General features: G+C 48.7%; 1 protein-coding gene across 9 annotated transcripts in view; it reads left to right on the top strand.

The window, feature by feature from the left end:
* TMPRSS4 (transmembrane serine protease 4) overlaps positions 1-25,114 on the top strand; it is a 37,967-nt gene extending 12,853 nt beyond the window's left edge. Inside the window, exons 2-13 of one of the 9 annotated variants that reach the window (XM_036861025.1) lie at positions 3,589-3,622; positions 6,953-7,066; positions 12,020-12,169; positions 13,234-13,363; positions 16,034-16,135; positions 17,098-17,138; positions 19,344-19,503; positions 20,570-20,736; positions 21,543-21,641; positions 21,827-21,969; positions 23,973-24,122; positions 24,535-25,114. In XM_036861025.1, coding sequence (XP_036716920.1) covers positions 3,589-3,622; positions 6,953-7,066; positions 12,020-12,169; positions 13,234-13,363; positions 16,034-16,135; positions 17,098-17,138; positions 19,344-19,503; positions 20,570-20,736; positions 21,543-21,641; positions 21,827-21,969; positions 23,973-24,122; positions 24,535-24,546 — 1,302 coding nt within the window. In that variant the 3' untranslated portion in view covers positions 24,547-25,114. Of the gene's footprint in view, positions 1-3,588; positions 3,623-6,952; positions 7,067-12,019; positions 12,170-13,233; positions 13,364-16,033; positions 16,136-17,051; positions 17,139-19,343; positions 19,504-20,569; positions 20,737-21,542; positions 21,642-21,826; positions 22,071-23,184; positions 23,418-23,947; positions 24,123-24,534 lie in introns of those variants that run through there. The other 8 variants (XR_005020938.1, XM_036861026.1, XM_036861028.1 and 5 more) reach the window with 8 other exon arrangements.
* Positions 25,115-26,566: the final 1,452 nt, after the last annotated feature.

The raw sequence follows: 26,566 nt of genomic DNA, 5'->3' as shown, positions 1-26,566 counted from the left end.
TCATTCTCTTTTGTTTTCAAAAAGGTATGGATTGTTTTTTCTGTTTAATAACCACTACTCAATTGATAGCGATTGAAAACATATTAGCCAGGGGTACTAGGGTCACTTCAGTTCAGAGATGAGGAATCCAAGGCCCCAGAAAATACAGACCAAAAGCCTCTTTTGTTCCCTCTGTCTCTCAGCTTCTAGCACAGTTCCGGACCCATCAAAGGCAAACAGTCAGTATTTGCTGAAAAATAAACAAAGAGACTTACCCTACCTACTTCAACCAGTGCAGACATGTATGTGCAGGCAGATTCCGTGAGAAAGAATGAATTGACAGGGGACTGGCCACTAACTGGACGTCCTTGATACCCCTCCAACCTGCCCCTCCTGTAGCCTTCCACATCTCAGCAAATACCCTCTTGCCTGTTCACTAAAAACCCAAAAGCATCCAATCTATTGGCGAGGCCTATTGCCTTTATCTTCGAAGCACAGCTGAATCTTCCCACCGCCCGTCTATTTATCCCCCCTTGCTATAGCCACACCGATCTCCATTCTGTTCCTCCAACACCAAGCTTGTTCCTGCCTGCTTGGCTACTTCCTGTCATTCAAGTCTCCAGCCAGAGGCCCTCCCTAACCTGACCCCTTCCCTAGACCTCCCATTTTAAGTATCCAGCCAGGCGCTGTCTCCTATCACCCATGTTACTCTCTGCATAGCACCCATCACTCTCTGGGTTTATCTGTTGACGACCTGGCCTCTCCTACTCTCCCCCTGACTCCCCCACCCCAGGATACAGCATCTTGAGGGCAGGGCCTCACCTGTCTTGTTTGGGCACTTCTCCCATCCTTGCTGTCATTATTTCTCATTTGTCTTTGAATCCACAGCTCCCAGAGCAGTGCCTGGTACAACACAGACACTCAAAAATAGTCGTTTGATACTTAACTATTGAATACTACCCACTCTGGTTATCAGACGAGCGTCAATTCTTTTCACCTTTGTATTTGACTGAGTTAGACCAAAGGGCTTTGTAAACTGCTATGCGCCAATTGTGTACAGTTTACTGTTGGTAAGATTATCACCTGGCTCTGTAGCTACCACAACAGACTCGCCAGAATCGTTCTCATCTTCATCCTGGAAGTAGTTCCCTATCCAGGCCCTGGTGATGGTGGAGGAGAGACAGCCCGGAAGGAACTACAGTGCAGAGCCCAGAGTTCAGTTCAGTGTAGCAGTCATTTACTGGGCCTTTACTAGGTACAAGCCGGATGCAAAGCACTGAGGGCACAAAGGCAATAAGAAATAGAGACCACCCAACGGGAGAGTGCTAGAATAGAGTTCTGTGCCAAATGCCCGGGGGCACAGGATGGAAGGGCCAGGAAGAGAGTTCTCTCTGTGAACCACGCACTTTCCACCAGATATCGCATCTCATCCTCACAGGAGCACTTTGAAGTAGGTGTCATTTTCTCCACTCTACCGAGGGGAGGGGAAACCTGAAGCTCAGAGAGGTTAAGTATCTTGCCCAAAGGCTCCCAGTTAATAGGAGGCAGAGCTCGAATTCCAACTCAGCCCCTGCAGAGCCTGGCTATCTCTGCTGCATCCCCCAGCTGCCCATGGCCTAGTACCCCCATAGGGCAAAACCAGGCACATCCCTCCAGCAGTTTGGGAAGAAAGGAAGAAGCTCCTCCTCCCAACGACTATGTCCGCAACACTCAACCATGGGAGCAGGCAGCACCCAGGGACCCCACGATTTCTAATCTCGGACACCCACCCAGGGGTTAGAAGAGGCCCTCTCACTCCCAGATGGGACTGCGAAAATTCCCACCTGGAAATGTCCAAGGGCTTGCAGCTCCTCCGCCTCCACTGGAGCGGCCGTGACCTCAGCCAGCGGGCAGGCATGTCCCTGGGTAGAGACCTAGGCCTCGCCCAGCCCAGGGACTCCAGGTCCTACGCCAGGCGAGGAAAGGAAAGAAAGAGAGTTCATGGGAGGCAGGAGAGCATGAACTTAGGCAGCACCCTTCCCTAAGCTTTGCCTTGCAGGAAAGGGTGCAAGTACTTTGCATGAGAGCCTTTGTGTGCGGGCTCCTGTGTGGGCCCCTATGTGGCTGTGTGTGTGCTCAGTGCACGTGTAGTGGTGCAAATGAGTGGAAGAACAGAGCCTTGTGTGCATTTGTGTATGTGTATTCACGATGACCTAAGACTACACTCAGAGAAATACCTTAGTGTCCTGGTAGTTTTTTGTTTTTGTCTGTTTGTTCTATTAGGTATAACCTAGGTTCAGTAAAGTACTCAAATCTAAAGTATACCTCTCAATGAATTTTTACACACGTATACCCCCATGTAACCAACACCTAGATCAAGATCTAGTTTTCCAACATTCCAGAAGGCTCCATCGTGCTCCTTCAAATAACCCCCAGTATAATCACTATTCTGACTTCTATCACCATGGAGTAACTTTAACTTTTAATCATATATATGAAATAATACTCTTTTGTGTCTAGTTTCTTTTTTTCATTATTATGTCTCTGAGATTCGTCCATGTGTCATTGCATTTAACACTAGTTTATTCTTGTCCATTGTTGAATTATATTCCATTATACGAATACACCACAATTTATTCCGTCAGTGATTGACTTTGGGGTTTTTCCAATTTTTAGCTATTATGGATGAAGCTAGTATGAAGATTCATGTACAGGTATTTTGCTGGACAAATGTACTCATTTCTCTTGGCCCTAATTCCTGGTCATAGAATCATAGAATAGTGGGACTTCCCTGGTGGTCCAGTGGTTAAGACTCCGAGCTCCCAATGCAGCGGGCCCAGGTTCGATCCCTGGTCAGAGAACTAGATCCCACATGTCTCAACTAAAGGATCCCACATGCCGCAACGCAGATCCTGCATGTGGCAACAAAGATCCCACGTGCCTCAACTAAGACCTGGTGCAGCCAAATTAAAAAAAACAAAAAAACAAAAAACAAAGAATCATAAGATAGTCATATGTTTAGCTTTAGTAGATTCAGCCAAACCTTTTTCCAAAATATTTGTACCAATTTATACTCTTAGCAGCAGTGTCTGAGATTTCCAGTTGCCCCACATCCTCATCAGCACTTAGTATTGTCAGGCTTTTAAATTTTAACCATTCTGGTGTCTCTGTAGAGACAGCTCATTGTGGTTTGAATTTACATTCGCCTGACGAGTGATGACGTCAAGCATCTTTTGGCACTTAACTGGCCATGGAAGTATCCCCTTTGGTGAAGTGTCCATTCAAGTTTTTACAGAACTACAATATCTATAAAAGTAGGCAAATAATCGACAAAAACAGACAGGAGAGCAGAATCATCTTAAGAAACTCAGCAATACACACAACAGCCCATCAGCCAGTTGTTTTTCAATTGCTAACTAGTTGCTACAATTAGTAAACCTGTTGTACCAGGTCATTTAGATGAATAACTGAATTTTATATTTTAAACCAATTATTTAGATATCATAGAGCCCCCCACCTTAGACTCAGCAGGGAGAAGGGAATGCAGATAAGAGCCCTTTCCTGGGCTCTTTGCCCCAGCCTGAGAGGTTCCCTCACTCAACTCACTGACTGTTTTTCCTTCAATTACAGGATCCCGACAGCAATCAACCCCTGAACAGCCTCGGTAAGCTCAGGTCTGGCTTTCCTTTGTCTAGCTCAGTTTCACTCAGTTACCAAGTAGATACTAAACCCCTCTTGCATGGTCCTCACCACCACCTCCAAGTGCTAAATGCTACAGGAGACAACCATCCACCATTCAACAAACATGTATCAAGCAAGTGTCATCTCCAGGATTCATTCTAGAAGTAGGAGGCATGGTCTCTGGGGAAATAGAACCATCAAACCTAAAACGCCAACAGCAGTGATTTTCTAATTCATTCATTCAGTTACTTATTCTCTCATCCCTTCAACAATACTGTGAGTGCCTGCACGGGCCAGGCCCTGGGCTGAACACAGGACTATAGCAGTAAATACGACAGCCAAAGTCCCTGCCCTCATGGAGTTTACAGTCTGACGGTGCTGCTGAGGAACAAGCTGGACAAAGGTGTTTTCACTGGTAGAATAGAAAATGGCAGTGTTTGCCTGACTTACCAGAGAAAAATAAGTTAATAGATGAAGTATTCCCAAATATAGGGGTTTTTTTTCCTCCCGTTCCATTTTTTTAAACCATTGATACCTATGCCTGATAACCTGGATCAGCAAAACGAGTGAGCAAAGACAAATTAATATGACAGCTTCATACGGAGATGACCAATCCCACTTACTTTGACAGCTTATTTATTTCAGGGTCACAAGTTAATAAAGATCACAAACAATATAATATTCAGCAGGTAAAACAATGCCTAGTTTCTACTTTGGAATTTAATCTATCAATATTCCGTGGTGTCCCCAAAGAACACTAGACATACAAGGGCTCCACCACCTGAGTAAGCCTGGGAACAGCCAAACCAGAAAACAATTAAGGGAGCTCGGGTGGGAGAAATCAGTGCCAAGTGAAGATTCCGAGGTTAAGAATGATTACAGGTTGTGCAAGGACCAGGGAGTGAAACCGCTCATGTGGAAATGGGGCTGGCGAGGACTAGCAGTGGGAAGTCCATTTGGCTGGGAGAGGCAAGCCGAATTACACTGCCTTTGAAAGCCCAGAGGAGAGGGTGGTCAAGATACGGAAGTCATAGGGAGCCCTTGAGGGTTCTGGAGCAGAGACGTGATGGGATGAGAGCAATATGTCTGTCTGGCAGCATTGGGCAGGACAGGCTGGAGGAAGGAACAAGGCAAGGAGGCTATTCATAGCTCAGCGGGATGGTTAACTTTATAAACCATAAACTTTAGAGACAATAAACCAAGAAAACCCTTCGCTTCCTGATGATGTTCTCCGTGAGAACATCAGGGAAGCAGAGACATTGGGCCCTGGACAAGGGAACTCATCAAAGGACTCCCAATAAGTCATTCACTTCTGGGAAAACAAGCCAACCTTGTATCCCCAGAGGTAGGTGCTCAATGAAGAAATCATGCATGAATGAATGAACAGAATGTCTCCATGTCCATGGCCGCAGGAAAGAGGGCACTGCTGAACACTCACTGCTGGAACTTTAAAAACAATGTCCGACAACATTATTAATAACCTACTCTGTTGCCAGGTCCTGATAATAACAGGCAATACCAACCCACATCCTTGGGGCCAGAGCTCTGTGTCTGAGGTTTAACCTCTCCCTATTGAGGAAACATAGAGTTTCCTACGCTTTCCCTATCAACACATCCAATGATATCCGCACTTATTGGGCACCAGTCTCTGGCAGGGTGCCATTCTCTGCTTTTGAACAGCTGAGGAAAGAGATAGAGACAGAAACATAACTAGCCATCATTCCAGACAGAATAAAATGAGACCTGTAAGAAAGGCAGAAGGGATGTGCTGAAGAGGACAAGCAAAGAGCAAATCGTTTATTCGTTTGACACATATTTTTTGAGTTCCTACTAGGGGCCAGGCACTGTTCTAGGCACCAGGGACTCAGCAGTGAACAAAACAGACAAAAATCCCCATCTTCCTGGAGACTTCATTTCAGGCAGGGTTGGGAGGGGCTAGATGATATACAAAATATGTAAAATATACAGTACATTAGAGGTGATAAATGCTTTGAAAAAATAAAACAGGGAAGGAAGATAGGAAATATTGGAAGATTGAATTTTAAATAGGGAGGTCAAGGAAGGCCTCAGTAAGAAAGTGACATCTGAAGAACAATTTGATGGAGGTAAAGGAGAAAGCCATGTGCAGATGAGGGGGAGGAGAGCTGGCCTGTTGCTTTCCAGGGATTCTCAGGGTTGCTATAATTCCTGCCCTAGTTCTCCCTGGAGAAGTCCCCTGCCCTAGTCTCCCCAGCTTATTGCCTGCAAGGAGAGGGGACACCGAAGAGCCTATCCCTGATACTTTGTGAGAAGTTAATCTTTTAAAGCCTTGCCATGTTCCATCTCCTTGGATAGCCACGTGACGTGGACAATATAGTTATTATTGCCTCTGTTTTAGACATCAGTAGGTCCCTCCTGGTCTCCCGAACCCCAGACTCTTGTTCTAGTCCATCTCCTCCCTGATGAAAGGGTCATAGTTCTAAATATTAGTGTGATCATATCTCTCTGCTGCTTAAAAGCCTTCCATGGTCCCTCACTGCCCTCAGGATAAAATCCAAACCCCTTAGCGTGATAGTCAAGACTCTCCACAAGCTGACTTTGACAGCCCTGCTTCCACAACATGCTCTTACCCACCTTACATCCCAGGCACACCAGCAGCTCACAGCTCCCAACGCCCAGGCCTTCACCAAGCTGGACCCACTCCTCCCTCTCCCATCTCCACCTAGAAAGGCCCATTTAAGTGCCTTGATGGTGTCTGGTGGTACTGGCAATTGTGTCCCTGTTTGCCTCTTCCCCCAGATTGGAATCTCCTTAAAGACAGGACCTTTCTAGGGACTGGCTGTGTGTTGAACTGAGTTGGAGATGAAGGCCATTAGGTCAACCTTCATTCACAAGTATTTATTAAGCTTCCACTAAGCACATACTGTGCTGGCAGCCCCTGCCCTCCTGGAGCTTGTAGTTTAATCAAAAGATAAGTCAGGAAAGAGGATACATGATAGTAAAGGGAAAGGGTACGTGCCTCTCCTGGGACAGATGCAGGTCAGACTGGACGGGATGAAACATCCTAGAACAGGTTGTCAAGACAAAGAGAAGGTGCCATGGGCTAGAGGAGCACCTGTGAAAGATGGACAAGCCTGGGTAAATGAAAGGAGGTGGGGGGCCCCTATGCTGAGGAAGCTAAGCCTAGTCTGCAGGAGTAACCCCAGCACCAACCAAAACGGTCCCCAAAGTTTTCCTGGGCTCCGCACCAGGGGCCAGAGGGTGGGGAAGCTGTGGGCCTTGGCAGGGGTGGCCTCCGAGTACTGACTGCAGGCTCTTCCCCTCCCCCTCACAGATGTCACCCCCCTGCGCAAAGCCCGCACCTCCCTGGAGACCTTCAGAAAGGTGGGGATCCCCATCATCGCAGCACTGCTGAGCCTGCTGACCATCACGGCCGTGGCTGTCCTCAGTAAGTGGCAGCCCTCACCCCAGCCCCCATGCCTCCTTACCGCCCCCCCTCCGCCCCTACAGCAAGTGGCAGCTCCCACCCACCCCTCCCCTGCCCTCACATCAGAGCGCTCCCCACCCCAGCAGGGTCAAGGCCAGGTGATCTGCATAGAGCTTTGCATCCACCCCCGCTCTGAAGGGAGCCTTCCTCTCAGCGTGAGCGGGAGATGAACTCAGCCCCCATCTACCCAGATGGATTCTAGCCCAGATGATTTCTTCTGCGGGGAAAGCACCGTTTGCACCAGTTACAAACCCACTCAGGCAACGGCACAGCCGCCACGCCCCCTGCCTGCTCCTCCCCAAGCCTGCAGACAGAGAGCTGGGTGGGTCCGCAGCCCTGCTGTGAGGAGCAGGAAGCATGTCTGCTTATGAGGAGGGGGGCGGGGAGGAGGCATCAGGGAAGATGCCCAGGCAGACAGCACCTCTCCCCACCTTGAGCTCTGGGTTCACCACGGCAGGAGCCTGAGACCCACTGTTATCCCAGGCAGGCCACTCTGGGGCAAAGAAGAGTAAACTGAGCGAGCCCCGATTCCCACAGTCCCTCCCTTTCAGCCCGCACATCCTGTGACTAGGTCCCCATCTTCACCCACCCCCATAGTCACAGCAGGCTACTGACCGCAGCTTTCACGCAGGAAGTAGAGCTGAGGGGACCAGACTAGGAATCAGGACACCTGGGTCGGGGATCCCGGCGCTGCCCCTTCTTGCTGCTATGTGACCTTGAGTAAGTCCCTCAACCTCTCTTAACCTCAGTCTCCTGAGCTGTAAAACATCCTGCCTCCCTCAGAGGGATATCAGAGACCCAATGAGGTAACGTGTGTAAAGTACTTGGATAAAAACTAAGTTGTGCAAAAGTGTAGGTCATCACGAAGTGTGTAGAGATGTGGCCGAGGCCACGTGTTTGCTCACCAGGCCAGGACAGCCTTCCAGGAGGCTGCAGCGGTGCAGCAGCCTTCAACTCGTTGGAGGACGCTCAGAGATCATCCGGTCCGACGCCTCATTCTCCACTTGGGCACTGAGGCAGAGAGGGGGTGTGGCAGTCGAGGACAGGGCTAGGACAGGTCCCCAAGCCCTGACTGGGCAGGTCCAATTCTACTTCGTGGCGGTGGAAATGCAGATACACAACACAAACACCACCCAGATCCCTGAGCGCCCTATCAGGACGTGAGATGCAAGATAACCCCAAATCATTCCTCTTGACCTTGGCTGGCCCAAAGCAGTGGTGGGCGTGCAGCGGCATCAGCGGATTTACTGTCGTAGGCCAGTTTGGCTCAGACTAATATTAAGACGAGCCTGCCTTCTCTGAGCACGTGCCCTGCCATAGCGGAGAGAGAAGACAGGGCCAGGTTCAGGGTGATCCAAGGCAGGTACAAGTACTTAATTTAGAGTCGGGCTCTCCCTGTCCCAGAAGGCCCTGTGCAGCTTCCAACCCGGGACCCCCAGGTTCTGCAACCAGAGGAGGTAACGTGAACTTCCATCCTGGGCTGGGCTCCCTCAACCTTTTGGCTTCTGGGGGCTCAACTGGTGACGCTGTGTCCTGGCTTCACCCCAGGAGGCAGGAGGGACCCCTCCTCACCCAGGCTCCTGACCATGAACCAAACTCTGAAAGTCCAGGAAATATCTGACTGACCTGCTCTTTCTCCCTTGCTTCTCAAACCAGGAGCATTGGGGCCATAAGATCACACTTTGAGCTCCTTCAGGGAAGGTGTGGAGAGGCAGCAAAGAGCTTTAGAACTAGACAGACACTGATCGAAATCCTGGCTCTAACACCTGACTGCTACGTGGCCTTGAGAAATAAACCCTAACTCTCTAAACATCCATTTCCTTATTGGTAACGGGAGTTCATAATGGCACCTGCCTCCTAAAGTTGTTGTCAGGATTCCAGGTGACAATGCAAGGAAAGCTCTTAGCAGTGATAAGCAGGGCCATCATCAGACTTGTTACCACCACTCCTAGGGTCAGCCGGTGGTGATGCTGGGCTGCAGAGGGGAGCTTCAGGCCAAGGGAGAGTTCAGTTAGGCAGGAGGAGCCAGGACAGTTTGGAAAGTATGGAAATATCTGTTCCCTGAGGACTTTTTTTTTTTTACAATTTTTTCTTGGCTTTTTTTTTTTAACATCTTTATTGGAGTATAATTGCTTTACAATGGTGTGTTAGTTTCTGCTGTATTACAAAGTGAATCATCTATATGTATACATATATCCCCATATCCCCTCCCTCTTGTGCCTCCCTCCCACCCTCCCTATCCCACACCTCTAGGTGGTCACAAAGCACCGAGCTGATCTCCCTGTGCTATGCAGCTGCTTCCCACTAGCTACCTATTTTACATTTGATAGTGTATATATGTCAATGCTACTCTCTCACTTCCTCCCAGCTTACCCTTCCCACCCGTGCCCTCAAATCCATTCTCTATGTCTACGTCTTTATTCCTGTCCTGCCTCTAGGTTCATCAGAATCATTTTTTTTAGATTCCATATATATGTGTTAGCATACGGTATTTGTTTTTCTCTTTCTGACTTACTTCACTCTGTATGACAGACTCTAGGTCCATCCACCTCACTACAAATAACTCAATTTCGTTTCTTTTTATGCCTGAGTAATATTCCATTGTATATATGTGCCACATCTTCTTTATCCATTCTTCTGTCGATGGACACTTAGGGTGCTTCCATGTCCTGGCTATTGTAAATAGCGCTGCAATGAACATTGTGGTACATGTCTCTTTTTGAATTATGGTTTTCTCAGGGTATATGTCCAGTAGTGGGATTGCTGAGTCATATGGTAGCTCTATTTTTAGTTTTTTAAGGAACCTCCATACTGTTCTCCATAGTGGCTGTATCAATTTACATTCCCACCAACAGTGCAAGAGGGTTCCCTTTTCTCCACACCCTCTCCAGCATTTATTTTTTGTAGATTTTTTGATGATGGCCACTGTGACCTGTGTGAGGTGATACATCATTGTGGTTTTGATTTGCATTTCTCTAATGATGAGTGATGTTGAACATCCTTTCATGTGTTTGTTGGCAATCTGTATATCCTCTTTGGAGAAATGTCTATTTAGGTCTTCTGCCCATTTTTGGATTGGGTTGTTTGTTTTTTTGCTATTGAGCTGCATGAGCTGCTTGTAAATTTTGGAGATTAATCCTTTGTCAGTTGCTTCATTTGCAAATATTTTCTCCCATTCTGAGGGTTGTCTTTTTGTTTTGTTTATGGTTTCTTTTGCTGTGCAAAAGCTTTTAAGTTTCATTAGGTCCCATTTGTGTATCTTTGTTTTTATTTCCATTTCTCTAGGAGGTGGGTCAAAAAGGATCTTGCTGTGATTTATGTCATAGAGTGTTCTGCCTATGTTTTCCTCTGAGAGTTTGATAGTGTCTTGCCTTACATTTAGGTCTTTAATCCATTTTGAGTTTATTTTTGTGTATGGTGTTAGGAAGTGTTCTAATTTCATTCTTTAACATGTAGTTGTCCAGTTTTCCCAGCACCGCTTATTGAAGAGGCTGTCTTCTCCATTGTATATTCTTGCCTCCTTTATCAAAGGTAAGGTAACCATATGTGCGTGGGTTTATCTCTGGGCTTTCTATCCTGTTCCATTGATCTATATTTCTGTTTCTGTGCCAGTACCATACTGTCTTGATTACTGTAGCTTTGTAGTATAGTCTGAAGTCAGGGAGCCTGATTCCTCCAGCTCCATTGTTCTTTCTCAAGATTGCTTTGGCTATTCGGGGTCTTTTGTGTTTCCATACAAATTGTAAAATTTTTTGTTCTAGTTCTGTGAAAACAGCCAGTGGCAGTTTGATAGGGATTGCATTGAATCTGTAGATTGCTTTGGGTAGTATAGTCGTTTTCACAATGTTGATTCTTCCAATCCAAGAACGTGGTATATCTCTCCATCTGTTGGTATCATCTTTACTTTCTTTTATCAGTGTCTTCTAGTTTTCTGCATACAGGTCTTTTGTCTCCTTAGGTAAGTTTATTCCTATATATTTTATTCTTTTTGTTGCAGTGGTAAATGGGAGTGTTTCCTTAATTTCTCTTTCAGATTTTTCGTCATTAGTGTATAGGAATGCAAGAGATTTCTGTGCATTAATTTTGTATCCTGCTACTTTACCAAATTCATTGATTAGCTCTAGTAGGTTTTGGTAGCATCTTTAGGATTCTCTATGTATAGTATCATGTCATCTGCAAACAGTGACAGTTTCACTTCTTCTTTTCCGATTTGGATTCCTTTTATTTCTTTTTCTTCTCTGATTGCCGTGGCTAAAACTTCCAAAACTATATTGCATTTTCTGAGGACTTAAAAACACTAGACTCCTTCCCATCATCTAAGACAGCAAAGGAGCAATAGAATCTTGAAGTCAGGAGGCAGAAGACAAAAACAAACAAAACACCAACCTCCTAATGGGTCTTTCAACCCCAGATAAAAACACCAAATCCTAGAACTGCACTTGATAGTGATGAGACACTTTCACAACCACCAGCTCATCAAACGTTCTCTGCAACCTTGTGAGGCCCAGAAAGGGGAAGCGATTGGTCGAAATTCACACAGTAGGTGGCAGAGCCAGCACTCAGGTCTTCAGACTCCAGGCCCAGCGCTGTCTTCTCCATCCTCAGAGGCACTGTGCCAACACTTGGGGTTGAGAAGCTAGTGGGGACTGTTTCTAAATTGCTCCCCACACATGATCTTGATTGACTCCTCAGCCATCTTTAGGGATGGGAAAGATGTTATTATCTCCATTTTACAGATGAGGAAACTGAGGCTCAGGACCAAGGACACCAGCTCCTAAGTGACAGAACTGGGCCTGGAACCCACTTCTGCCTGTCTCCAGGCCCAGCATGTTTTCAGGGAAACAATCTCTCCTGCCCCTGGGTTGCCTGCTTGACCATCAGCCCTCTCTGCCCCTCCCTGCCCTTGCTTTCTAGTCAAGGTGGTTCTGGACAATTACTTCCTCTGCGGGCAGCCCCTCCATTTCATCCAGAGGGGGCAGGTGTGTGATGGCCAGCAGGACTGTGCCTCAGGGGAGGATGAGCAGCACTGCGTCAAGAAATTCCCCGATGGGCCTCCAGTGACAGGTGAGTCCAGGGACTGTGGGGCCAGGGGAGTGGGAAGGGCAGGAAGTCGACTCAGGTCCCCTTGGTCCACTGCACAGCATCTGCCACCTGACTAGTCACTTTCCTTCCCCGTTGTAAGGTTCTTAAAAACAGGATCATGTCTTGTCTACTAGGTCCCCAATACTCAACATGCAAACACTCAGTAAATTTTGATGAACAAATGTGGGCCAGAGGGGACAGGAAATTGTAAGTGATCCTGCCCCATTCCTGCTGCTCCTGGGTGCTGAATGGAATGACCTTGGGGAGTTCCCTCCTTTCTCTGAAACCTATTATTTCAAGGGGACTAGAAAGAGACCATTAAGGCCGTTAGCCAGCTATTGATCCCTCTATTCATTAGATAAGTGTTTACACACTTATCTAATAAGTTGTAACACATTATGGAACAAGACTGAGCTAGGTCCTTTGAAGAATATTGAGATGTTTCAAACATAAAAACCCAGGTTCTTTCTTGGACTGTTCTAGCCCAACTTGATCCACCTATTACTTGGGCTCTGAAAAGAAAAGACAGCCCAGGATACGGGTGATGGGGGCTTTTGTGGGGCAAGGCTGAGTAACTTCCTGTGTATTTGCTCTTTTTTATCAGAAGTCAAATGCCTATGGGCCCTGCCACCCTACTGCCAATAGCACTCCCCTCTCTGACCTTACATGGAAAAAGAGCAACATTCCTCTTTGAGAAGTTTTCCCAGGCTAGGCAAGCTGTGTGAACTATGGGTAGGGAAGCCATGTAATACATCATCAAAACTTATACGTATAAAGAGCTATTAATAATTGTGCCAGGGCAAAGGTCAAAATGGAGATTGTCCCCAGGACATCTGGTCACCCTAGCTGCCGTCAGAATGAGACTCAATCTGGCAAAGCCAAATGGAGGAACTTCCCTTGAGGTTGAAAGGGTTGGTGTTCTGTGATGCTCCCCAGTTCCTGGCAGGGTTTGGGCTACCGGTTTGGGCTGGTCACAGGATGAATTCTGTGGGAGAGAGGCCAAATGGGTCCCTGCCCGTAGCTGACCCGGGTTCCTCCCCTTCCAGTCCGCCTCTCCAGGGACCGATCCACCCTGCAGGTGCTGGACCTGGCCACAAAGAACTGGGCCTCCGCCTGCTTCGACAACTTCACAGAAGCTCTGGCCAAGACAGCCTGTGGGCAGATGGGCTATGACAGGTACCCAGCCCAAGGCTCTGGAGGCTGTCACCTCACCCCATGACCTCTCTCCCTTTCTTTCTTCCTTCCTCTTTCCCCTTTTCCTCTCCTTCCTTCTTCCTTCCTCCCTCTTTCCTTAAAAATATAGGTATTGGAGTCAGAAAGAACTGCTTTTGAAGCACTTTCCCTTATGAGCAGCATGAAGTTAAATCTTCTAAGCCTCAATATGTTCAAGAGTTACTGGGGGAAGCAATACCAACCTCATAGGATGGTTATGAGGCACCAGAGAGAGGATATCTGCCCCACCCCTCCCCCTCCCCCACCCCCACTGCCACCCCCTCCCCACACACACACACAGTTCAAGCTCCTTTGCAATCCTTTCCTTTACTCCTCAATCCTCACTCCTTCTTGGCTTGGCAAAGTGGCTGTCCCTGCCCCAGAATACAAACGTCTTATTTACTTATTCAAAGTCCCATTGGTTAAAATTTAGTTTAAATGAACCTGATTTCACTGGGCCTTCATCAGCAATCTCAGCTTTCTCAGCAAATTTCAAAAGCAGTTTTAAATCTTCACTGTATGAAAAAGGATATAATTATAAGAAGGGTAATTAGCATTATATATTTATATTCATTTGATCTTGGCAAAAACCAAAAAGGTAGTTATTATTCTATCTATTTTAGAAGTAGGTTCAAAGAAGGTAAGTAACTTGCTTGGATAGTAGCTGGGAGCGAGAGGGCTGGCATTTGTGCCCAAGACCCCCTAATTCCTGGGCATCAGAAGCATTTCTGTTTCTCGGTTGGGTAATTCTCTCTTCTCTGGAGGTTTCATTTATAAAGGGAGGGGAGGGGAGACAGTTGATCACTCAGAGCCTAATTGGAGAGGATAGAAAAGAACCCATGAATTCAGTTGCACAGGGGATAATCTCTTCCTGGCAAGCCCCCAACTTCAGGATCCTGAGAAACTGGACGCAGAGACTAGGTAGAAATGATAAATCTTAAGCAGACATCATCCATCAGTCAATCACAGAACCCGCTTCCGTCAATCCCTAGAGCAGCCTCAAGGTCCTTTTTCAGTAAGTGCTGCAGGCAGCCATTACTGAGCCATCAGACCTATTTGCCCCTTCTGCTGTCTGGTTATCAGACTTCTCCTGCTCTCTGCCCCTCCATGGGGTGCAACATCCAGTACCCACTGAAGAGGATACCCTACCACCTTCACTTTCAAGGAGAGCTGGGAAGGCACGTCCTGTCCCTGCTGTTTCCCCTCCCCCAGCAGCCACCCCAGCCCAGCCTTCTGGCTGCAGCCCCCCCTCCTCCCTACTGCAGTCCAGCCAACTGCAGCGTCAGCTGTACCAGCATAGCAGGCTGCAGCTTGATTATGAAACCAGGGTGTCTCCAGGGGCTCTTAAGGTAAAAGGCTCCTGCAATTTCTGTCCTTCTGGAGCTCTTTAAGGCACCAAGCCATCTCTCTCTTGAGCTCTACAAGATCAAAGCTGGGCAGAATTATTCATCAGGATGTAACTGGTGAACAGAGGCTAACTCTCCTGGGAATGTCCATTTCCGCCATGATCTCTCCTTCTGGGTCTCAGATTTCCCTGGCTACGTGGCCCTTTTTGTCCCAGGACCACAAAACCCTATAGATGGCTCAATGTGGGAAGGACTCTAGAGATCATCTGGTCCACCCATCATTTTATAGAGAGGAAAACTGAGGCTTAGAGAGACCCAGAGAGGGAATATGACCTACCAAGGGTACATAGCAAGCTAGTGTCAGGGCCAGGACAAGAACCTCAGTCCTAAGGGCTCTCAGCACAAAACCCCACGTTGCTAGACTTCAGTCTTCCAGGTGCCATGCCTGGGTCATCCAGGAAGTGCCAGATTCCTGGCTGGGAATGTGAGAATGTGCCAGTCAGCCAGTGCCTCAGGTTGACCCGAGCCTGCATACAGAGTTTATACTAGCTCTGTGTAGCATGGCTGGATGGGGAAGGATAGGAGAGGTGGGAAAGAGGCAGATTCAGTACAGGTACCATCAGAAAGATGGGATTAATCAGGGAAACCTTCCTGGAGGAGGGAAGACTGACACCCAAGGTTTGATAAAGACAAGCATGGATTAGAGGAGAGGAAGAGGGAGAGTGGTCCAAATGAGAGAAATGTTTGTCTGGATGCATGTGAAGGCTGATCTCGGCCTGTCCTACCTCCAGAGGGACCATAAATGTACCCCACTACCAAATTTAGACCAGATGCCTTGTTTGGAGAGCAACATATCCACATTCAGTTCCCTCCAAGGTGAGGGGAGAGCTAACCTGCTTCTTTTGCCTCCTTGTTCCCCTCGCTGTGAACCAGAAGAAACTGCTGGGACATTTGGAATAGAGACAGAGCTGGGAGTTATAAAAGGACATCCATAACATTTCTCCAGGGCTCTGGGTTCAGGAGCAGGCTTCCCTGCCTGAGAAAACAAGTCCACATCAGCACTGTGCCCAGGGCTGGATCCTGGGATGCCAAGGGACCATCCCTTGTCATCTAGCAAAGCAGTCACCACCCTCACTGACCAAGCCACCTCCACTCCCCTGCCACGCCGTACCCAGAATTCTCTGCTGCCCCCTCTCCTGGGAGTGGGGACTACTCCTACCCTCTTGGTCTAAACTCCTGCCCCAGCTCACATCTCTCCCTCCCTCTCTTTCCCTCCCAACATGAGCAGCAAACCCACCTTCAGAGCCGTGGAGATTGGCCCAGCCCAAGACCTGGATGTTGTCAAAATCACAGAGAACATGCAGGAGCTTCAGGTGCAAAACTCAAATGGGTAAGTGAGAGGACACCTCTGGCCCACAAAGGCTCACATGAGGCCGATGCCATCGGGGCTGCAGCCAGCCCGCCCTGAACAGACTTAGCAAGGGAAACTTAAGCCAGACAACAAAAAGAACTCCTGCCCAGGCAGGCTGTCAGATACCAAAAGCCAGAGCATCACATTTCTGAGAGGTTTTCTGTATTGACTCTTTGTTTTAATACAAGGGGCAGCTGGACAAAGTGTGCTGTCCACAAGCTGGTGGCCTTTCATCAGTCAAATAAAAAACCAAATTTGTTTCCTATGGCCTTATGTTCCCTATTAAGCCCAAGAGGCAAGATTCCAAAGGCCACTTTGTCCTTCCTGCCTCTCATCCAGGCCAGAGTAAGCCCTCCCCACATTTCCAACTCTCCAGAGGAGAAGCTGCACGGCCTCTGTCAATGGACCATTCCCGTGCCTACCACCCCGAGTCAGAGCCCGGCACTGACAGGAAAACTGTCACCCTGCAGCAGAGTGACTCAGAGAGGATGCTGGCTTCTCAGCATTCAGGGATGTTGCTGAGGGCTGCTTATTCGTCAAAGAGTAAATCTTGAAAAGGATAGGAATAGGAGCAGAATGATCATTTGCCTGGAATTTCATCGAAATCCCATTCCTCTTCTGTTTGGAGAGCCCGCAGTGCAGCAGACACTGCCCCAGCCTCTGTTCTCTTCCATCTCAGGCTGCTAAGAGCCCGGGGTGGGCTGTGACTCAGGCAGGGCCCAGCACACAGTAGATGCTTATCAGTAGTGCTGTAGAATCCAATTGCATTAAATCGCACTGAACTGAGTGAAAGTACAGGGTCTATACAGCCCCACCATACAGGTTCCAGATTTCCCGGGTCCTGGGAGGGGACTTGAGTCAATAGTGCTGGGAGACCTGAGTCCCTGCCTCCCAGCCAAGGGACAAGCCGAAACCACAGGACGCCTGTGTCTCCCTTCCAGCCCCTGTCTCTCAGGCTCCCTGGTTTCCCTGCAGTGCATTGGTGAGTACGCCCCATCTCTGAGGGTTTGGGTCCTGGGCCAGCAAGAAGCAGGGAAGAAGAACTTCATCCTCATTCTTAAATCCCTCAGACTCCAGGGGTCACTCTGTTTTGTCCCAACCTTACTCCCTTGGCCTTGGGCTTGTAGGTAACGCTCCTTCAAGTGGTTGACGGTAAGAACTCCCTCCCTCTTACTGTCCGCGCACAGCCCCACGAGAGAGAGTAGGAAAGCCGGAAAGGGCAGGACTGGGCCTCCACCCCCTCCCACCTCTGGCCAGGGCCCACATAACCTCCTTTGTCACAATCAGCTCATCTGTCCAAGATCTGATTACCCACATCCCATTTAGCAAAGATTCGTCCGACGGTTAGAATGTATCAGCACTGCCAGGCCTCTGTCCTCAGGAGCTAATGGCTGAGCAAAGAGAGAGGTGCAAGGCCACGTGCAGGAAGTACCAAGCTGAGCAGTGGTCCCAGCTGACATGCTTCAGAGAGAGCTGCACCTGGGGTGGGGCGGGGGGAGGGTCAGGAGACCTGGGCACCAGATCCGCTGGCTTCCAGTGTGACCTTGAGTAATTCACCTGACCTCTCTGAAGTTCATCTTCCCAAGAAGCCCTTTAGTCCGACTACCCAAGAGGATCCCGGGGGACCCCCTAGCTCTGAGAGGAGATCAGAAGGCAAAACAAGCACTGTGGCCCTGCTCATCCCACCAGCCTCATGGGAGAACCGAGCGGAGCCTGGCAGGATGGCCGGAAACTGGGCCGCCTGAGAGGAGAAAGGTCATCCTCGCTGCCTTTGCAGTTTAGCAGTGTACATGCTTCCTTGTTGGATGCTAAGACTCTTAGTCATTATCACGTGACCCCCACGATACCTGGTGAGTGAGGGCTGACTCATGGTGGCTGGTCAATGAATGAATGAATGAATGTTCACATCATTCAATGTGCTAAGCTGAACAGCCCTGGAGTCACAAAGAGGCTTAAGCCACAGACCCTCCCTTGAGGAGCCTTCTGTCTCATTGAGAAGACAAAACCGAACCACGTCAACAAGAAAAGCTGGCCAACAACCAGGCAGGCTGTGGAAATGCCAAGAGAGGAAAATCCCCAGGGATTGCGTGACCTGGAGGAGGTGCCCAGGCTAAACATCACAGAATGAACTGTAGGCTCCAGGAAGGGAGGGACCATGTCCATCTCTCTGTCTTGTCCACCACTCTCTTCCCAGCATCCTTGAGACACTGTAGGCACACAATTCAAATTTGCTGAATGATCAGTGATCTAGATAAACAGGAGAGGAGACAGTATCTCAGGGACAGGCCCTTCCTGGAGCAAAAACAGAAAGACTTTTTAGGGAGCTAGCAGCAGATCGATTTGGCTAGACAGAAACTTTATATAAGGATAGCAGAAGGCTGCCAGAAGGGGGAATTTAAACTCTTCCCTACAGACAAAGGGGGGTGCTGAGGGGCTTTGAGTGGGGGAGTGAGGTGACATGTAGAAAACAGTGTCTGGAATTAGATGGTATTTGAAAAGCCCCTACCAGGCATAGGCCCAGAAAGGGTGGTAGCCTTTCCCCCTTAGAACCACCACTGTGGCAGCAACTGCCAGAAGGATTGGAGAGGCTGAGAACAGGACGGGGAGGTGGAACTGGAGATTTTTTTAAGAGTTTGCGAGTCAGATGTGAGAGCCAGGAGAGTGGGATGTGAAAGAGGGAACAGGATGTCAAATTGGGAGACTCTCTCAGCAGGGGGAAGGGACTTGGAGAAAGGTGAGTTAAGGATGGGAAGATCCATTTCTGGAACTTTCTTCCCACTCTCTAATCCCAAAGCAGGCTGTGGGCGTCTGTTTACTGTTACTCAGTGGGAGGAGCTGGGGACAGCCCTTTGGGCAGGACTTTCATAATTCTGCATCCCTGTTTAGTTTGAAGGTCATGAACGCCCAGCACAATGGACACGCCCATGTTCACAATATCAACTCCTAAACTCAAACAAAGCTGAAAAAAAAAAAAAAGGAGAGGGAGACTGGGGGAAAGCCTGTGGTCTGGGACACTCAATATCTCCCTGTGAATGATTCAAAATTGGCGTGGTCCTCCCACCCTGACCCAACCCCCGGTCCCAGTCCTAAGGGCCCTGCTCAGGATAGACTGGGGGCTCTAAGGGGAGGCAGTCCCCACTCGCAAGAGTCTGACTCCTGCTTTCTCCCTCCTTCCTACTGAGTCCAGCCTGCGGAGAGAGCCTGAAGGTCCCTCGGGTGGTGGGTGGGGAGATGGCCTCTGTGGATTCTTGGCCTTGGCAGGTCAGCATCCAGTATGACAAACGACACATCTGTGGAGGGAGCGTCCTGGACCCGCACTGGATCCTCACGGCAGCCCACTGCTTCCGGTAAGGCCCACACGAGGGCGCCTCGGGGGTCAGAGCCACAGAGGGGCCTGAGTGCCTGGGTCCCCTGTCTCCCAACTTGTTTTCCGATGCCCTCCCCCACCGCACCCCTCCCCCTAAAGACCATGCACCAGGGTGTGGCCACCACTGTGAGACACTGGACATGATGTCCTTTGTTAGGCCTTGGGGGTCTGAGCAGAGCTGGTCACCAAGGCTGACCTCTTCCCTTCCAGCTGGGAAGCCACCAGGTTCCCAGTGTCCTCACTCTACCCCCATATCATTCACTGCACAAAAGCTCTTCTCATCTGCCTGGAGTCCTGAGAACTCTCTCCCTTTTTGCCAGTCTTCCAGGAAGGGGTTCCAGGTCTAGAGTCACTGCCACTCCCTCATTATATTCAGAAACTTAAAAAAAAACAGGAGAGATTCTCTTACAGGCCAGTAGAGACAGGACTGCCCATACCTCTGGGGAAAGACCGCTCCAGGTCCTCTTCACCTTCATTCATTCATTCATTCGTTCATTCATTCAACACCTGTGAGTACCTACTAGGTACTATGTACCCTCATGCATCAGACTCCATCACTGCCTTGGAGGAGCACACGGTGCAGGCCTGTGATTTTTAACCTTTTCGGAGAATCTGACAAAAGCTATAAACCTTTCCCTGGAAAATGACTCCTGCACACTCAGCTGTGTCTGGTGTCGGGAGGAAGACAAGTACACAATGGAACAGACCACAGTGCAAGTACCACATGAGTAACACGGCCAGTAAAAAGCGCTGGAGGAGAGAGTGTCAGGACCCAGAGCTCAGGCACTGGGAACAGCCCCTTCCCCAGCCCTCCAGTTAGAAGTTTCTTTGGGCAGGTTTCACCAGGGAAAAGGATCAAATTCTCCTTTAGAATCTGACATGCGATCCCTCAGACTGCCCCTTCTCCACCACCCCTGCCCTCACCATCATTACCTCCCAAGGCAGCGGCATCCAACACCCCACTCCCCAGGGCCCTGGGGACCCAGCCTCTGGCAAAGCCTCCTCATGCTTGGCTCAGACCTGAACCGCACTGTCTCCGTCCCCAGGAAGCGTCTCGATGTGTCCAACTGGAAGGTGATGGCCGGCTCAGACAAAATGGGCAACTTCCCCTCCCTGCCTGTGGCCAAGATCTTCATCACTGAGCCCAACATCACGTCCCCCAAAGAGCAGGACATTGCCCTCGTGAAGCTGCAGCTCCCGCTCACATTCTCCGGTGAGAGCTGCCACCTGGGAACAGAAGTCCAACCCCGCCACTAGCTCATTCACTAAGCGGCCTTGGGCACATCACTTCTCTTCTCAAGACCTCAGTTTGCCTATTGTTTCTTGCAAATGTATCGGCCTAACATCATGGAAGCCATGAGGCCTCCTTGAGCTATCAGCTGACACCCGACCCCACCCCTGCCAGATTCTTCTGAGGTCTGTTTTCTCCCCGTGGAGCACCTCAAGTGAGAATCACAGATTCATCCAATCTTGGAGTTGTGAGGGACCTAAAAGATGACCTAATCCATCCTCCACCCTGATCAATGGCAAGAGCCTGCACAATCTCCCTGCCAAGGGGTCATTGGGCCCATTTGCTCTCCTCCAGGGGCAGGGACTCATTACTGTTAAGTCAGCCCATAGATTCTTTGAACAGCTCTGTTCCATGACTCATGTTTACATTGGGTAGTATTTAGATCAGCATTTCCAATGGTAGCTTCCACAGGACACTGGTCCCTTGGGTAAAAAAGGGTTCCATTCTCATATAAGTTTGGAAAACATTTTTATACTATAGCTCTCTTCCTGGAGCACATTAGTATATTAATGATATGAGAAGTTTTTTTAATTTTTTAAGCAATTTGTTTTATTTTGTTTAATCACATTTTCTAAACTTATTTGACCACAGAACCTTTTTTTCATGACACTTCTATTAACATCCCATGAAATGTATGTTATAGAAACCGTGGTGTCAACACTTACAGAGGGCTTAGCTGCCAGGCTCTCCTGAACCTTGGGTCCCCTCTTCCTCTTTGCTCCTGGTAGGCACAGTCAGGCCCATCTGCCTGCCCTTCTCTGACGAGGAACTCGCTCCAGCCACCCCACTCTGGGTCAGCGGATGGGGCTTTACAGAACAGAACGGAGGTAAGTCCCAGGCTCAGAACCACAGGACTAAGTGAGCACCTCCCGAAAGTGATGGGAAGGAGGACCATCCTTTAGAAAAACCCATCCTGGAGGTCCAAGCACCAAGGTACCAGGCAACCCAGAGAATATCCTGGGCTGGGGGTTGAAGGCAAGAATGGGTATGTGAGTGTGTTTTCAACCTCCAGGGAAGATATCTGACATACTGCTGCAGGCATCTGTCCAGCTCATTGACAGCACTCGGTGCAATGCAGAGGATGCGTACCAGGGGGAGGTCACCGAGAAGATGCTGTGTGCAGGCATCCCGGAGGGCGGTGTGGACACCTGCCAGGTGGGGCCTCCAAGGATCATGAGGGAATTATAGAGATAGGGGATATCTGCCCTGAAGAAAAAGCTCAGAGGATGAATGCCCCCCATGAAGTCTTGCATATGGTGGGCACTCAGTATGTGATGAAGGGAGGAAGGAGGAGAGGGAGGGAAGGACTATAGTCAGATAAAGATATAAGGACAGATGGATAGATGGATGGATAGATAGATAGAAGCAGAAAGATTTCAAATGTATATTTCACATGCAAAGATGATGTTACACTCCCCAACCGCTCTTTTTTTTTTTTTTTGGCTATGTTGGGTCTTCATTGCTGTGCGCGGGCTTTCTCTAGTTGCGGAGACAGTGCACGGACTTCTCATTGTCGTGGCTTCTCTTGTTGCAGAGAACGGGCTCTAGGCGCACGGGCTTCAGTAGTTGTGGCACATGGGCTCAGTAGTTGTGGCTCGCGGGCTCTAGAGCACAGGCTCAGTAGTTGTGGTGCACGGGCTTAGTTGCTCTGCGGCATGAGGGATCTTCCACAATCAGGGCTCGAACCCGTGTCCCCTGAATGGGCAGGCGAATTCTTAACCACTGCGCCACCAGGGAAGCCCTCCCCACCCGCTCTTACTTCCCATCATTTAAAAGAGTATGAGCCCCTAGAGGGCAGGAACCCCAGGTCTGTTTTCTCTACAGCTGTCCTCAAGCTGCTGAACTACATTAGAGAAAACCCATCTCATGCTGGATGAGCCCTGGTGCACCGTCCCCTCAGCCCATCCCACTGGCCAATCCCTGAATATATTCTCACATACCCACCCAGAGGATTTTCTGAAGCATTTTCATTAAAACCCCAAACCCTACTCCCACCCGCTTCTCAGTCATTAAATTCCTTCACTCGCGAGGCATCTCTTAGTCTCTTGATGACTTGATGTCAGGTAAATGCTGAATTTTGGGGACAGCGTCTTCCCTCAGGGAGCTCACAGTTGGGGGTGGTGGTGAATAAACAGGCAGTTCAGCTATAGAGTTATCGGGTTCTGAGGCAAGAAGCCCCAGGGGCTATAAGAGCTGGTAAGAAGGACACCCAAATAAGTGCACTTTTCACTATCTGACATTTCCTTGTCTGTTTTGTTGTTTGCTTGTTTCCCCCTCACCCTCTCTCTCTCTGTCTCTCTGTCTCTCTCTGTCTCTCTTTCTCTCTCCTCTCTATCTCTCTCTCTCTCTGTTTCTCCATGTGATTCCAAGTTCCCTTAGCGCAGGGATCTTCTTTTCATTGATTGAATCCCAATTGTCTAGAACAGTGGCTGACATGAAATAGGTCCTGAAGTGGTTCAATAAATCTGGGAACTACTCGGTTAAACAAAGATAATCACAGGGCTTCCCTGGTGGCGCAGTGGTTAAGAATCTGCCTGCCAATGCAGGGGACACGGGTTCGAGCCCTGGTCCGGGAAGATCCCACATGCCGCAGAGCAACTAAGCCCATACGCCACAACTACTGAGCCTGCGCTCTGGAGCCCGTGAGCCACAACTACTGAGCCCACGTGCCACAACTACTGAAGCCCACGCATCTAGAGCCCGTGCTCCACAATGAGAAGCCACTGCAATGAGAAGCCCACGCACCACAACGAAGCGTAGCCCCCGCTCGCCGCAACTAGAGAAAGCCCGCATGCAGTAACGAAGACCCAACGCAGCCAAAAATAAATTAATTAATTAAAAAATAAATTAAAAAAAAACAACAAAGATAATCAGGCTCCCTTACCACAGAACCCCTTAGAGCCCAAGTTGTGGATCTCCGAGAGAGGGCTAAGAGCACACCCACAACTTACTTGACCCCAGAACCCTTTTGCCCCAAAGGGAAGGGCATTGCAGGCTGCAAGAACTACATGAGCACAAGGGGTGGGGGTGGAACAGCAGAGCGCTCTGGAGAGCAGGAGAGAGATGGGCCAGTGCAGACAGGGGAGGAAGGAGAAGCCCACCCCTCCACCCCCGCCCTGCCTGCCCTCTCCAGCAGCCCCTGCTCTGGCCTCTCACAGGGTGACAGCGGTGGACCTCTGATGTATCTCTCTGACCGGTGGCAAGTAGTGGGCGTCGTGAGCTGGGGCGATGGCTGTGGGGAGCCGAGTACCCCGGGAGTGTACACCAAGGCCACAGCCTATCTCAGCTGGATCTACAATGTCCGGAAGGTGAGGTGTTTGCTCTACCTGTTGTGCCCTCCCTCCCTTCCTCTCCTCTGAGGGTACCAAACCATCCTCAGTGGCTTCATGCCTCTGAGATACCCCCTTACATCCCCAACAATCTTCTTTCCCAGCAAGTGACAACCTGGGATGCCACCATTATGAAATTCCTTAGATCAGAGATTCCCATTAAATGCAAAGAGTATGGAACACCCCCAGCTTTACCATTCTCTGTTCTCTGGCAGAATGAGACTATCAGACATTTTCCAGAGAACTGATTCTGATAAGAAGGTGGGTGGAAAGGCATCTAGAGGGTAGAGAGGTGAGCAAAAAGCTTCAGAAAAGGAGATTTAATTTTGCATGCCACCATTTTGTCCAGTTTCCAATCATCTGATTTCTTTGTTGGTCTCTTTTATTCTAGTCTGATCCATGATGCTGCTGCCCCCTGCAGTGCTGGCAACTGCTTCCCCCCCCCCCCCCGCCCTGCCCACCTGGGGATCCCCCAGAAGTCAGGCACAGAGCAAGAGCCCCCTTGGGCACACATCTCTGCCCACACCCTCAGCATATCTTGGTGCAGCAAAGGACCTCCATTCCTGTAAGAGACCCCATAGCCCACAGGCACCCAGGAAGTCAGCAGCCCCAGCTCAGCTGCCTCTGACGCTCCCAGCATCCCAAGGTGGGAGAGACACAGCCCACTGAACAAGCCAGCTTCCAGGCTGAGGTCTCAGAAGGCATTGCTAAGCCAAGAAGGAACCTTCTACTCTAATGAATGGAAACAGATGCTCTTCTGAGAGCCCGGATCACCAAGGGCTGGAGAGAGGCACGAAAGGGTCTGAGCAAACCCTCTCCTTCCCCACCCATCCCCAAGCCCATCTGAACAAGAAATCAGTTATAATGGAAAATGAGCTGTCCTGCTGTTGGCACAAACACTGTTCCTTACTATTGTTATTATTGTTACCTCTGTGGCCACTGTTTATTAAACTGGTACATGAAGTCTTTGACATAGGCTGACTGGGCTGTTGAAAAGAGCTGAGCTAGGACTATTGAACTATGATCTTTATTCTTTGGCCTGGGTAGGAAAAGGTCTAGGGGAGACAATTATTCTCAAAGTAGAAGAAGAGGAGACATGGGGACCAGAGCTGATGGGTGAGGGCAACAGTGAACAGCCAACTGGGGAAGCCAGGGTCAGTGAGTGTGCTTTCCACACAGGCCTTGTCCCATTGTCTTCCTCCCCTTCCTTCCTGCCCTGATAGCAGCCACAGGCCAGAGATAACCTAGGACTGGGGAGAGAGAGGATTTGGGCATTCAAGGCTGACATTAAATCATGGCTCCCTAAGTGGCTGGAAAGAGGTATTGTACCTCTAAGTCCTAACTTCTACCTGGAGAACGCTGGGTGTGGTTTTTATCATTCATTTTATTTATTTTATTTTATTTTTTCATTTTTATCATTCATTTTAAAAAAGTCATTTATCACCTGCCAGGAATGAGATGGTCTCCAAGCTGGGTTCTGAGGATATTAGCATGAATAAGTTCCTGCACTCAAAATGGTCAAAGAAGTAAGCCCCATGGACTTCCCTGGCAGCTGTATGGAGGCCCAGGTATCCTGAGGACCCTCTTGCTATAGTTGGGTCAAATCCTACATAAAATATACTTGTTAATGGCTTCCTACGTTCTTAGTAAATAATAGAAATCCTCAAAGGCCAAAAAAATCAAAATAAAATAAAACAAAACCATCAGAATTGTGAGCTGAAACTAAGGTGGATATCTGGGAGCAATAGCTAACTAATATCTGGGGTTGCCCTGGGACAAAGACCTATATTAAGGCTGAGATCAGAACTAAACCCAGACTCACTGCAGGTAGGGAAGCTGAACCTGGGATTCCCACATGGAGCAGAGACAACTGAATGGGGTAAATGTGCTCCCAGGTGGCATCTAATGAAGGAGGAAAACATCCCAAATTTAGAGCCTCGGGATTCCCAGACAGAGATCCTCCAAACATGAGCTCACAAAGATTGGCCAACATTTTAAAAAATAAAAACCACCAGGGTTTTCTGTTTTCAAAAACAGAAAATAGAATCTCAAGGACTTTAGGTGTTAGAATTATCTATAATAATAACTAATAGAGTATCTCTATGTACTGGACACTATTCCAAGTGCTTCGTCATGTATGGATTCACTTAATACTCACACAAACCTATGAGATAGGTACTGTTCTTATCCCCATTTTAAGGATAAGAAAACTAAGCATAATGAGATTTAGTACCTTGCCTGAGGTTACATACTGGTAAGTTCAACATGAGCATTCTGACTCCAGAGTTCATGCTATAAACTACCACACTATAGGGCCTCCAATATGGTAATAATTTATAAAATATTTATATAAATTAAAAATGGATATTTTTCCACATTAAAATTTTTTTAATTGTGGTAAAATACACACAACATAAAATTTA

The sequence above is a fragment of the Balaenoptera musculus genome, chromosome 8 (genome assembly GCF_009873245.2).
Source record: "Balaenoptera musculus isolate JJ_BM4_2016_0621 chromosome 8, mBalMus1.pri.v3, whole genome shotgun sequence".
In the NCBI taxonomy this organism is placed as follows: domain Eukaryota; kingdom Metazoa; phylum Chordata; class Mammalia; order Artiodactyla; family Balaenopteridae; genus Balaenoptera; species Balaenoptera musculus.
This window is presented reverse-complemented; position numbering and strand designations above follow the sequence as displayed.